Below are 14,486 nucleotides of genomic sequence, written 5' to 3'. Positions count from 1 at the left end.
GGGAGTACTGAGTGAATTTAAATCCAAAGAGGAGGTTGCAAAAGGAGCTACCATGTTACTTCGCAAAGTGGAACTTCACATCTTGAATGAAAACTCAGCTATACCAAAAAAGGATGAAAATCCTTTATTGGATATAGGTAAGAAATTGAAAGTTGACTTATTACAGTGCCATAAAGGAAAATGGGACATGGAGCATTCATAGACTATAAAGAATAAAGCTGTTTTTTTCATCTCTATGCCAGAATAGGTGAGCATATTACCTTCAAATATGAAAGATTTACTTGACCTGGTAGAGCATTGGGTTAAACTTTTCCACTTGGGTTTGTTGATATGTTCTATGTGAAGTGAGACAAAAGATGGTGGCTCTATCAGAAGGTTTAATATACAGCAGATAAATCATGTATCATGGGCTTTCTTTCAGAGGCAAACCAACAGTGGTGTACCTCTTACAGCCCACTCCACCACCTAATTTCAAGAATCTTAGATACAATAACATTAGTCTGTGAGTTCAGTTATATATAAATAAACTGATAGTGTTACAGGCTTCAAAAAATACCCAGAAAGCCATAGGTCATGAATGACATCCATGATACTTGTTAGGGTCTTTATATATCCTTACTTGTGCCAAGTGTATACAGTGCAGAACTTTTTGGCAGAGGTCCACAAGAAGAATATCTAATACTCTTTGTTAATCCATTTTCTTGCATATGTTAATGTTGATGTAGCCCTTTATGGGGAAAAGCCTCGAAGATATGGGCACAGGGGGAAAATTCCTGAATAAAACAGCAATGGCTTGTGCTGTAAGATCGAGAATTGACAAATGGGACCTCATAAAATTGCAAAGCTTCTGTAAGGCAAAAGACACCGTCAATAAGACAAAAAGGCCACCAACAGATTGGGAAAGGATCTTTACCTATCCTAAATCAGATAGGGGACTAATATCCAATATATATAAAGAACTCAAGAAGGTGGACTCCAGAAAATCAAATAACCCCATTAAAAAATGAGGCTCAGAGCTAAACAAACAATTCTCACCTGAGGAATACCGAATGGCTGAGAAGCACCTGAAAAAATGTTCAGCATTCTTAATCATCAGGGAAATGCAAATCAAAACAGCCCTGAGATTCCATCTCACACCAGTCAGAATGGCTAAGGTCAAAAATTCAGGTGACAGCAGATGCTGGCAAGGATGTGGAGAAAGAGGAACACTCCTCCATTGTTGGTGGGATTGCAAGTTTGTACAACCACTCTGGAAATCAGTCTAGCAGTTTCTCAGAAAATTGGACATAGTACTACCGGAGGATCCAGCAATACCTCTCCTGGTATATCCAGAAGATGTTCCAACCGGTAAGAAGGACACATGCTCCACTATGTTCATAGCAGCCTTATTTATAATAGCTAGAAACTGGAAAGAACCCAGATGCATCTCAACAGAGGAATGGATACAGAAAATGTGGTACATTTACACAATGGAGTACTACTCAGCAATTAAAAACAATGAATTAATGAAATTCCTAGGCAAATGGATGGACTTGGAGGGCATCATCCTGAGTGAGGTAACCCAATCACAAAAGAACTCACAAGATATGTACTCACTGATAAGTGAATATTAGCCCAGAAACTTAGAATACCCAAGATATAAGATACAATTTGTGAAACACATGAAACTCAAGAAGAACGAAGTTCAACATGTGGACACTTTGCCCCTTCTTAGAATTGGGAACAAAACACCCATGGAAGGAGTTACAGAGACAAAGTTTGGAGTTGAGACGAAAGGATGGACCATCTAGAGACTGCCATATCCGGGGATCCACCCCATAATCAGCCTCCAAATGCTGACATCATTGCATACACTAGCAAGATTTTGCTGAAAGGACCCAGATATAGCTGTCTCTGTGAGACTAGGCCAGGGCCTAGCAAACACAGAAGTGGATGCTCAATGGAGGAGCTAGAGAAAGTACCCAAGGAGCTAAAGAGATCTGCAACCCTGTAGGTGCAGCAACATTATGAACTAACCAGTACCCCAGAGCTCTTGTCTCTAGCTGCATATGTATCAAAAGATAGCCTAGTCGGCCATCACTGGAAAGAGAGGCCCATGGGACATGCAAACTTTATATTCCCCAGTACAGGGGAACGCCAGGGCCAAGAAGTGGGAATGGGTGGGTAGGGGAGTAGGGGGGAGGGTATGGGGGACTTTTGGGATAACATGGAAATGTAAATGAGGAAAATACGTAATAAAAAATTTAAAAATAAATAAAAAATAAAAAAGCTCCTATTCTCCCGTCACATAAGACAACTGATTACCTGTCAAGATCCCATCACACACCTCTCAATCGCCAGAAAACTGATGAAATAATCTTCAGTATATGGGCCTCATCATGAGGCCTTTCATAGTCAGAGATTTAATGACAAATGGACAAGTCACCCTCTAAGTGATTTCAACTTTCTCAGATCAAAAAACGTTTATAAAATCACGTTCTCAAATAGAAAATTCTCAAGCAAGATTAATATCCCCATCATCGTTGTCATTGTCATCATGGTCATCATTGTTGTTGTTATTCATATGTGAGGTAAAACTCATTTTTTTTTCATTGCTTTCAGCGTATGAAACTAAGAGGTGCAAGACGATGACTCTTCTAGAAGCTGGCAACAATACAATGAAGGTTGACTGCAGGAGTGGTTTCAAAGAACACAACAGTGGAGGTGGCGTGCTATGATCAGCATTTTCTCCTGTCACAGTGAATAGGGCAAGGGACATGTGCGCATATTTCCAAGGGATTAGAACTTTGAGATTAGGTGAAAAAGATCATCCTTGTGTACTGATCAGGCATTCATGGAGACGAAGTTGAGCAACTGTCAGAAGGGCAGCATATTTTGCTATGTATTCTAAAGTAATAAAAGATGTGTACTGCTATATTTTCTGAACAAAGACAGGCTTGTCACATTTCAGTGTGATCCTCTGTCATACTAATATTGAATGGTGCCAAGCAAGCATTTCCTTGACCGTCATTCCTTTTGAGATTCGTTCTAAAAACACTTTTAGAAAAGCATTTACTCGATTTCCTTCTATCTTGAAAAACTTGTATTTGTTGTCATACCTGTTTAATTTTTTTCTGCATGACCGCGCGTGTGTGTGTGTGTGTGTGTGTGTGTGTGTGTGTGTGTGTGTACAGGAATAGGTGTTGCACTGAACAATAGATATGAATGCCTCAATTGAACTTCTGATTCTAAAGCAGAGAGTAGGCTGCATTTGACATAATCTTCAGTAAATGCCTGAAAAAAAGAAGTGGGGATGTCAGGGAAAAAGAAATAGGAAAGAAAAATTAATAGAAACAACTTCAAGTAGAAAGATCTGGTCCAGTCTTAAAAGAGTGATTTTTGACTCTGTAAATTTCTGATTACTCCTGCACTATCATTCAGAATTGTTCTGTGTAAAAGCAAAAAAAAAAAAAAAAAAAAAGAGAATGTACTAAAAATTAGTTTATTTTTTAAAGTGGACTAAATGATCACAGAAGTATTGGCTGACGTTAGTCTAAAACATGAGGTTGTTCAAAACCTATCTAAAGCACTGCTCTCTACTTTGATATGACTACTTTTATGGCTTATATTTTGGAAAACATTCACCAACCATTCTAATTTCCCTTCATTATGATTCATATTCTAAAAGGGGTGGGAAATATGCGTCTCATTTGTATCAGTGATGCAGTGCTGTTCTGATTTGAACTGCCCAACATCCTGCACTAGATAGACTCCTTTCATTTTTGCAGTGTAAATCTACACTGCTATTGGAGTTACCATTTGAATAGATAAATGGTTTTAGAAAGATTTACCTGTATTGTGACTCATAATCTTTAAGGGCTGTATCAAATATAGGATTATCTGTCTCAGTGATAGAATGCTATTCTCATTTGAACATCCCAACATGATCCAATAGATAGACCCCATCTTTAATTTTCTACTGGAAGCTCTTCACGAGTATTGAACTTAGTCTTCGACTAGACAAATGGATTTAGAAACTGTTTTATTTTGCCATAATCAGGTAAGCACCAATAGAATCTAGATAGTATATACAGTGCTAATCAATTTTATTCTGGGGGTTATAAATCAATTCACTATCAATTTTTTAAATAAGCTGTACTATTCCTTAATTTTACATGGGATTGAAAAGTAAGATTTGGACAATATAATAAAATCTACACACCCAACCAATGGACAGAAGCTGCTGAACCCTGGGGTTGAATTAGGGGAAAGCAGGAAGAAGCTGAGGAGAAAGGCAACTCTGTAGGAGGACCAGCAGTCTCAATTAATCTGGACCCCCCCCCCCGGGATCTCTCAGATATTGGAACAGAAACCAGGCAGCATACACCAACTGATATGAGGCCCCCAATACACATACAGCAGAGAACTGCTGGGTCTCGGTTTAGTCAGAGAAGATCCACCTAACCCTCAAGAGACTGGAGGTGCCAGGGAGTTTGGAGGTCTGGTGGGGTGGGGGATGGAAGGTGGAACATACTTGTGGAGACAAGGGGTCAGGGAGGAGGTGTGGGATGTGGAACAGCTGGAGATTGGACCAGAAGGTGAATAAAATCTGGAGTAATAAATAAACAGGAGTAATTGAAAGTTGTATATTTAACTTCCAATTTCATGAAGATAGGAAGAAATGAGGGGAAAATGGGAGGAACAAGTAAGTTGGGATAAAGATGAAATAAAAAAGATGAGGGTAGAAGGGATATTTAAGACCAAAGGAATGTGTATAATGTGTATATAACCAGAAAAGACTGCAAATGGAATGAGAATAAATTAAATAATTACATAACCTTGAGGGAACTGGAGGTGGCATTGCATATTTTCCTTAGTCCACTTGTTCTTTAGAGCACAGGTAATCACGGTTTATAACACACACACATACACACAGTAGTTTGTGTCAAGTTAACAAATTTTCCCAGCACATTGTGTGTGTGTGTGTGTGTGTGCGTGTGCATGTGCATATACATATACATATATATGTATGTGTACATGTATACATACATACATACATACATACATACACAAATGTATGCATACATATACATATATACACACATAGTGTGGCTGTGATGCATGTGTGAAATTCCATGCTTATCAATGTTTATAGTGTGTATATATACAATTTAAGGGATGCATATGGGTAAATTTAGTAGACATATATTTACTTCATGGTCACATGTAAGTCATTTGTATTATCCATTGTTTAATCTTCAATGAAATTTATTTTATTTTATCAGGTGAAACTGCAGTGGCTTTCATTGCATATAAGTCTCTTGGGAATCTTCTAAATGGTTCCTTTTTTAGTAACAAAGAAGGGTTTCAGAAAGTGACACTGAACTCTCACATCGTTAGTGGAGCCATTCGCTCAGAGGTCAAACCTGTCCTCTCTGAACCTGTACTCCTGACTTTACAAAATATTCAGGTGAGTTTCTTCTCAAAGCATCGTTTAAAATGTGTGTGCTTGAGTGTTTTAATTGCATGGACATTTCTGCATCATGAGCATATAGTGGCCAGAGATGTATGTAGTCAACACAGAGCAAATGATGTAATTCTAATATAATTACAAAAATAAAAGCAGTAATAAAAACCTTGTGTTTTAGTGGCTCAATCTTAAGGTTAAGTCAAATAAAGCCTTTATGAGCTCACTAACACTGGAAAGCAAAACAGTAGAATTCAGTTTCTCTACAGTAGAACCTAACAGGGATTGTAGAAGAATGCAGAATCATTAGAAACAAACTTTATGTTATAAAATAACATTTTGGAGCCTTAATGTAACCTAGCACATCTTGAGATTATTACATTTAGTAGCATAAATTAATTATATATTATAATGGGGTAAGTGATGACATTTTTCATATATTTACACAATGTGTTTAGCTCATCTCCACCCCATTATATTAATGTATTTTGGTCCTTCTGTTGTATAAAACTTTTCCTGGGGAGATGAGAACCCACAGCAAAGCAAAGCAATCATGCCACCAAATTCCAGTTAATGAAGCAATGACATTGTTAGGTTAAGGAGGAGAGGCTGCACACAGTTGCAGAGATATCAAAAAGATTCTCATAAGAAAGAGCACCCCAGTATGCATGAGGTCTTAGAAGCCCTAAAATCCTGACAATCTCCATGTGTTTTGCAGGTACTTGTAGAGATAAGTGACCCTCCCTTTCTCAGGCATTCTCACAGCTTTCATAACTTTCAGGAGGCAGGAATTTTTGTGAATTAGAAATTTCTTGAGACTTCTGAATTGTTTATTCCTGAATATCAAAAATTGAATGTTTCAAGCCAGAGGATATTACTGTAATATGTACCCACTCTATCCCTCTTTTCAATTATAATATAACTATTTCATTTTCCTCCTTCTCTTTCCTCTTTCCAATTCCCCCTTATGTACCCTACCTTTCTTCTACCTCAAATTCCTGGTCTCTTTTTCATTAAATGTTCTTGTTGTATACTTATATTTCAAAGGTATTAGATCTCCAAGATCACCACTAAAACCAAAGTGGAAAGTAATGGCTATACTTAGTAGGTTGAATCTAGTGATCCATATATTCTGTATAGTTCTTTGGGTATATCCCACAACTTAAATATATACAGAATGACACTACAAGAAAGATGGAAATGAAGTATTAAGTCACATGTACACATCCATAAAGAAAAGTAATTATTATGCAGAAACTTAAGTAGGCAATAATGTCATGAGAACTGTTGAACATACTGAGAGTCAGAGGTAGAAAAAAGGAACTGGCCTTTTCCAAGATGCTCCTGGAGAAGACAAAAGGATCAGACTTCTTTCTTCAAGCAGTGCTTTATCGTCACCACCTGTCTTTGGTTTCTTCTGTGAAAGAAAGCAGTAGGCCAATGCTGAGTCAATGCCCAGTGCAATGGAGTATACATAGAAATCGAGAATAAATGATGAAACAAAAATCTATGTGAGATGAAAGATGTGAAATGTCCCCTCATATGCTTTCTCAATCAAGTGTGTGTCAAATTAACCTAGGTAGAGAAGTTCCTATGGTTGCAGGAAGGGCAGAGAGATCAGGAAGGGCAAGAGGTGAGATGAGATGAGATGGAAAGACAGTTGTTAAATCATGTGCTAGCTAATGTCACATATCTTAATTAAAGATTGGCATATTGACACAAAAACATGTTCTTTTATTTTCTTTTCTTTACAGCCCATTGACTCAAGAGCAGAACATCTCTGTGTCCATTGGGAAGGATCAGAGGAAGGGGGTAGCTGGTCTACTAAAGGATGCTCTCACGTGAACACCAATAATTCCTACACCATTTGCAAGTGTTTCCACCTGTCCAGCTTTGCTGTGCTCATGGCTCTACCCCATGAGGTATCAAGTCTCATAAGTCTCAAGCATCAAAGTGTGGTTTGTTTATATATATATATATATATATATATATATATATATATATATATATATATTCAGTCTTAGATGTAAGGCTGTAGGTTTTATTAGAGATTATTCTTAGAAAATCCATAAGATAATGAGTGAAGTTTGGTTCCTCCTCTGTTATCTCACTCATATTCTGTAGAATTATTTATCACCAAGGTTGATTTAACTGAACTTACTGGTTAGAAATCTGACCACTGAAGTTATATGCTTTGCTTAAGATGCCAACACTCCATGAAGGACAACGGAAATGATTTTGTCAATTTTTTATTAGTTATTTTACTGTTTCTCTCATAAAATACTGACTGAAAGCAATATAAGGAAAAAGGTTCATTTGGCCATCTGGTTCCAAAGGTGCACCATCTTCCATGACGCAGAAAGAGTGATAGCATAAGCAGATGCTAGAAACTGAGAGATAAAATTTTTCTACACACAGGAAGTAGAGAATAAAAAAGGGGGGACACAGTTATAAAACCTCAAAGCCTTCCCAGGGTGGAACATACCCTCTGGAAAAACTGTACCCACAAGAGGTTCTATAACCTCCCAGGAGTATACCAACTGGAGATCAATGTTGAAATACACAACTGATGAGAACATTTCACATCTGAGCCTCCAGAAAGGTTTATAGATAGCTTCAGTCCCCTGATAAAACTGCCAAATTCTCAAGAAATACCAGTAGTTGGCTGTAGAGATGAAATGGGAACAGTATGAATGGCAATATGTATAATATTACAAGTTTGGATATATAGGTCTTATACTGCCCCTAGAAGATTCTTAGAATGAGTTCAGAAAATACAGTTCATATTATTATAGCTGAAGCTTACTTAAGCCTGGATATAATGCATGACCTTTCTTCAGTAATTTTATTTCATGAAGATTTTACAGTAACATATTCACTAAATTTTAAATCAAGCCATTGGGTACATGGTGCTTATAGGACCCTTGGAATATTCTTGGAATGACTGCAGAATACACACTCCATAGTCATTATAATTGAAGGGTGGTTAAGGCTAGGCAGAACACATGACCTTTCTTCAATAATTTTATTTCATGAAGATTTTATAGTAACAGAAAAACAAAATTTTAAATGAAGTCATCTTAAATATATATATTGGTAGGTGGGTTAAGGAAAGTTGCAGAAACTTCCACTGTTCCATAAATATTCCTGGAGTTAACATGATCAATCAAGGAAAGACTTCAAATGTTGGGAAATGGAGTTGGCAGACCTTCAAGTTTCAGGGGACAGTGGGATCTGGAATTGGAAGCATCGTTTAACTTGCAAAGATAGTTATATCCAAACTGCCTTGATTGAATCAAACTGAAACGCCTGGCCATTATCAAAGACTTAGCATCATTCTACAGAATCTTTAGATGTCAACAAAGCTTCAGGTAACTAAAGTTAAAAGAAGTCAAAGTGAAGTAACAAAATTATCAAAGCTCTCATTTCATAAGAATTTAAAAAAAAATACTTTATTCTTGGGTGAAATGTAAGTGACAATGGCCCAGGAAGATAAGTACAGATTTTTCTAAATAGCATAATTTTATAGTAAGAGAAAAAAGAAAATAATATATTCAATTAATTCAAATGTGATAGTGGGACATCAGATAGATGAATCCCAGGGAAGCATGGAAACCAGGCATAGCCTCAGATGCTGTTGCTATTTTCTGGTTTTGGAATAATAGAAGTTAGAGGTCTGGTGTGTGATTCAAAAGAATTTATATAATATTCCCAAGAATGCTGGGTTATTCACAGATAGGCAGTAGATGGTATTTATGGGGCTAAATACAATTATAATTATATTATTGCCATTGTGCAAAGTTCCAATTCTCTAAAGTCATAAATTTTAGACATTTGAGTAGCCTTGTCTAATGTAGCTTTTAGTCTATAACTTAGATTTGCATACCCCTATTGCACTTTACTCCATGTTTATCAGATGACTATCCGAGGGCCATCATGCTATATACTTCTGCATTCCTGTTTCATTTAGTTAATATTTATTCCCTGACTCTCATGGGCTAAGCACTAATCTCAAACTTTATGACATGACTAAGAACAAGATCTCCAGTCTCTCAGGTTTCCTAAGGTTGATATTACAGTAACTGCCGTATATAGATTCTGAAGTATCCCTTTGTGGTCTGTAGGAGGACGGTGTGCTTTCTGTACTCTCTGTGATCACCTACGTGGGACTGAGTCTTTCTCTCTTGTGCCTATTTCTGGCGGCCATCACTTTTCTCCTGTGTCGACCCATTCAGAATACCAGCACGACACTCCACCTGCAGCTCTCCATCTGCCTTTTCCTGGCTGACCTCCTCTTCCTCACAGGCATCAACAGAACTAAGCCTAAGGTTAGTGACTTCATAAAATTACTTCGTTGCCCTAATCATTCATAGCTATCACGTCCTTAGCAAGTATGAAGAGAGAATCATCAGTAGAGATGTTGGAAGAAAAATGCAGGGTGAAATTTTCAGCTTTCTTACTATATGGAGTAGAAGGAATTTCTATGTTTAGTTGGTCATTTTGGAACCAGGAGTATTACTAGCAGTAATGTCACTCTACAGTGTCGTTTGTGTTGGTGGTTGTCTGAGTTTAGTTCATGGACATGAATGTACACATGTGAACAGTAATGTGTATGAATACAGCAGTCAAAGCAAGTGTCAGGCTGTTTCTCTATTGTGCCCTCACTAGTACCTTGGGACATGGTCTCTTACTGAATCAGATACTTTCCACTTTCACTAGGATGGCTGACCAGACAGCTTTGTTGATATACATCCCTCCCTTGCCCCGTAGTGCTGGGCTTGTAGCCACATGAAAACATGTTCAATTTTCATTTATTTTTCTGGGCATTTGAACACATATCCTCATGTTTTCAAAGCAAATGCTCCTACTTACTGGGTCATTCCCCTATTCACAGGTAAACTGCATATCATCTCAGGATAGATGTAAACAAATAGGTTTAAAGTATGTTAGTTCTTTTCCTACATGCTAATGGTGCACTTGTTACTGTCAACACACAGCTTCAAAGTCCTCATTTAAGCCCAAAGGAAAAATTTTTAAATACAACAAACTCTTGGAGTGGACACTTATATGGATAAAACCAAGAGTGCATAGAATTTCCTTTCATATTCTCTTTCTTAAAGAACTAACACTTTAGCACAGCAAACTGTAAGACATGCTGAGTAATATGGCCCTATGTTTGGAAGTTCATTTTTGTAATTAGCTTATTTTTTACATTCCATATTCCATTCCCCGCACACCCCCATCCATCCTCCAACTGCTCCACATCTCACACCCCCCAGTATTCACATGGATGCCTCCACCCCCCCATCCCACCTGACCTCTAAACTCCTTGGGGCCTCCAGTCTCTTGAAGGGTTAGGTGCATCATCTCTGATTGAACACAGACTGGGCAATCCTCTGCTGTATGTATGTTGGGGGCCTCATATCAGCTGGTGTATGTTGCCTGTTTGGTGGTCCAGTGTTTGAGAGATCTCAGGGGTTCAGATTAATTGAGACTGCTGGTCCTCCTACAGGATCACCCTTCTCCTCAGCTTATATCTGCCTTCCCTAATTCAACACGGGTCAGCTGCTTCTGTCCATTGGTTGGATGCAGATATCTGCATCTGACTCTTTCAGCTGCTTGGTGGGTCTTTTGGAGGGCAGTCATAATAGGTCCCTTTTTGTGAGTGTTCCATAGCCTCAGTAATAGTGTCAGGCCTTGGGACCTTCCCTTGAGCTGGATCCCACTTTACGCCTGTCACTGGACCTTCTTTTCCTCAGTCTCTTCTCCATTTCCATCCTTGTAATTCTTTCAGACAGGAACAATTATGGGTCAGAGATGTGACTATGGGGTGGCAACCCCATCCCTCACTTGATGCCCTGTCTTGTTTGGAAGTTCTTGTACTACCTACAAGACTCCAGAATCAGCAGTAGGATAGCTTGAAGTGACTGACTCTTCATTCTAATTGATTTTTGAACTTGTTGAAGTGAATTCTCACTTTAACAATGTGGAAAAATAAGTAATTGTTGAGTCTTATTCCTGGACAAATTTCTATATTGATTATGCGCAGAGTGTTTTTTCAGATCACAAAAACATATTATTATAATTATGTTATGGGTTTAGTGTTTGAGTGTACACCACCAAACCCAGTTGATTATGACTTAATGAAAAATATAAAAATGATAAGGTTGGATCCTTGTATCATAGAACAACACTGGCAATAACTAAGTGAATACATCAAATTACCAGTAAAAAAAAATCCATTTTAATATTTCTAGTACCAGCAAAAAAAACTGGTAAATGTGTGGTAATATGTCAATAACTGGCCTTGGTCATCCTATTTTGTGTTAGACATATTGAATGCCATAACATAACATAAGACCATGTTCAGTTCCTATGTAATCATTTAAAAAATACTGCAAGGACTTCTTACTCTAGTTGGTTACATAGGAAACTATGAAGGATTATGAGTCAGAGGCTAGTTCTGGCAACAATAACACTCTAGGTTATAATAAATAAATAAACGTACAGAAAAGTCATGGGGCCTCCTATAAATGATTGCTCTTCTGGGCTCAGCACTGATCAATAAATTGTTCTTTATTGCAATTATGAGTAGTTTCTGTATAGAAAGACAAGTATTTGCTCTCACTATCTTATGTTACAAAGTGATAAAAAAAAATAGAAAGAAATTTTCCCAGAAGTGTCACTTTGAGCTTTAAATACCTATCCATTAAGATATATCTGTTCTTTGCTATGGAACTCTGTGTCATATATTGAAAGGTGGTATATAAAGCAAATTAGAATATGCATTCCCAACTTTATATGCCCCAGTACAGGGGAACTCCAGGGCCAAAAAGTGGGAGTGGGTGGGTAGGAGAGTGGGGGGGAGGGTATGGGGGACTTTTGGGATAGCATTGGAAATGTAAATGAGGAAAATACCTAATAAAAATATTTTAAAAAAATAATATGCATTCCCTCTAAAGATTATATTCATGTGTGGCATGAATAATTGAAACCTACCATTAATTGTTTCTGAATGCATAACAAATTGTTATAATCAGTGACTACTGGGCTGTATGATGACCCTATGCAACTAAAGAAATGCTGAGTGCTCACAGCCTAATAGCTTTATGCTTCCTCTCTAATATGCAAGTGTCTCATTAACGGCTCTAGTAAGAATTTGGCACAATAATGGAAAGGGTATGTTTGGGATAGGAATATGGCTTAGGGATGAAGGTCATCTGCTGTTTTTTGTTTGTTTGTTTGTTTGTTTGTTTTGTTTGGCTTTTTTGAGACAGGGTTTCTCTGTATAGCTCTGGCTGTCCTGGAACTCACTTTGTAGACCAGGCTGGCCTTGAACTCAGAAATCCACCTGCCTCTGCCTCCCAAGTGCTGGGATTAAAGGTGTGCGCCACCACTGCCTTCATCTGCTGTTTTTGCACAAACAACTTAAGTTCAGATCCCAGTATCTTCAAAAAAAGTCACATAGAAGATGAAGTCAACAAGTTTTATGCAGCTTACTCACCAACAAACATAACTGAAATAAGAAGAACCAGGTTCTGTGGGAGATTTTTTCTCAGAGGAACAAGGTGGAGAGTCTCAGCAGCATACCTTCATCTGGCTTCACACACATAAGTGCATAGATGTTTACACATGTGCACACACCACATAACGGAATAACTCTGTGCACAAATGGGCATGCACCACACACACCATATACAAGTATGTGCCACACACTAGCACATCAAACACCTCACACCGTATATATATATATATATGTATATATATATATATATATATATATATGTATATATATATACATATATATATCATACACATCTCACTAACATACAACATACAAATACACAGATGCATGCACATACATACATGCAAACAATACACACACATACATGTGCCTCACACATCTACATAGGAAACATGTATACTCCAAAGATAAAAATACCCCGTAGCATAATACAGGTCAGTCAAATGCACAGATTGTGCAAAAAGATTCATGTACCACCTACACAATCACGAATCTGTTTTCTGTCTTTCTAGATTGTCCAGACCAATAATTTTACTGTGGTTACTTACAGCAATGTGGGTAAAAATGACAGAAAGGCAGCTTCATTGCCAAGAAGTTTACTCGAGCATTGGTGATGACTCAATCGAGAAATAAGCCCAAAAGTCCCTACGACTTGCAAGCAGGTAGACAGACCAGGGAGTGTTCTCCAAATAATTGACGTGGACTGAGTGTCCATCTTAGCTTCCTGGCTAATCAGATAATCTTTCTGAGGCAGTTTTTAATTAATTATTTTATTTATTTCATTCCAAACATTGCCCCCTACCAGCCTCTTTCACAAAGTTCTTCACCCCCTCTACCCTCTTCTACACCTCTGAGAGGCAGCTTTCCCTTGTGCTCCCCACACATACACACCATTATCTCTCTTCCCTGGGTCATCAAGTCTCTACAGGATTAGGCACATCCTGTCCCACAGAGGGCAGACAAGACAATCTTCTGCTACATATGTACCAGAAGCCTCACACAAGTCCATGTATGCTCTTTGGTTCATGGGTTAATCTCCAGGAGCTCCCAGTTGTCAGGGACAGTTGACAATTTTTGTTTTCCAATGAAGTTACAATCCCCTTCAGCTTTCTTAATCTTTCCCCAAATTCTACCAAAGTTGTCACTGACCTCAGTCCAATGGTTGACTGTAAGTAGCTGCAACTGTCTCAGTCAGCTGCTGGTAGGGCTTCTCATAGTATAACCATGTGTATAATATAAACTATTATATATGGTTGGCCTAGGGAGTGGTGCTGTTGGGAGGTGTGGACTTATTGGAGTAGGTGTGACCTTGTGGTTATGGGCTTTAATACCCTTGTCCTAGCAGCCTTCAGATGAAGGTGTAGAGCTCTCAGCTCCTCATGCCTGGATACTGTCACTCTCCCACCTTGATAATGGAATGAACCTCTGAACATGAAGCCAGCCCTAATTAAATGTCCTTACAAGAGTTGCCTTGGTCATGGTGTCTGATCACAGCAGTAAAATCCTAACTAAGAC

At 38.1% G+C, this 14,486-nt stretch overlaps 1 protein-coding gene across 1 annotated transcript in view; it reads left to right on the top strand.

Annotated features, from left to right (window-relative positions):
* Window positions 1-14,486, top strand: part of Adgre3 (adhesion G protein-coupled receptor E3) — a 108,532-nt gene that overhangs the window by 42,284 nt on the left and 51,762 nt on the right. Inside the window, exons 7-11 of the mRNA XM_021149445.2 lie at window positions 2-137; window positions 2,602-2,703; window positions 5,265-5,449; window positions 7,201-7,368; window positions 9,571-9,774. Coding sequence (XP_021005104.1) covers window positions 2-137; window positions 2,602-2,703; window positions 5,265-5,449; window positions 7,201-7,368; window positions 9,571-9,774 — 795 coding nt within the window. The remainder of the gene's footprint in view (window position 1; window positions 138-2,601; window positions 2,704-5,264; window positions 5,450-7,200; window positions 7,369-9,570; window positions 9,775-14,486) is intronic.

This window comes from Mus caroli, unplaced genomic scaffold (assembly GCF_978045245.1).
Source record: "Mus caroli unplaced genomic scaffold, Mus_caroli_1 scaffold_18, whole genome shotgun sequence".
Lineage (NCBI taxonomy): Eukaryota > Metazoa > Chordata > Mammalia > Rodentia > Muridae > Mus > Mus caroli.
The sequence above is the reverse complement of the archived record's forward strand: the minus strand, read 5'-3'. Positions and strand labels throughout refer to the sequence as shown.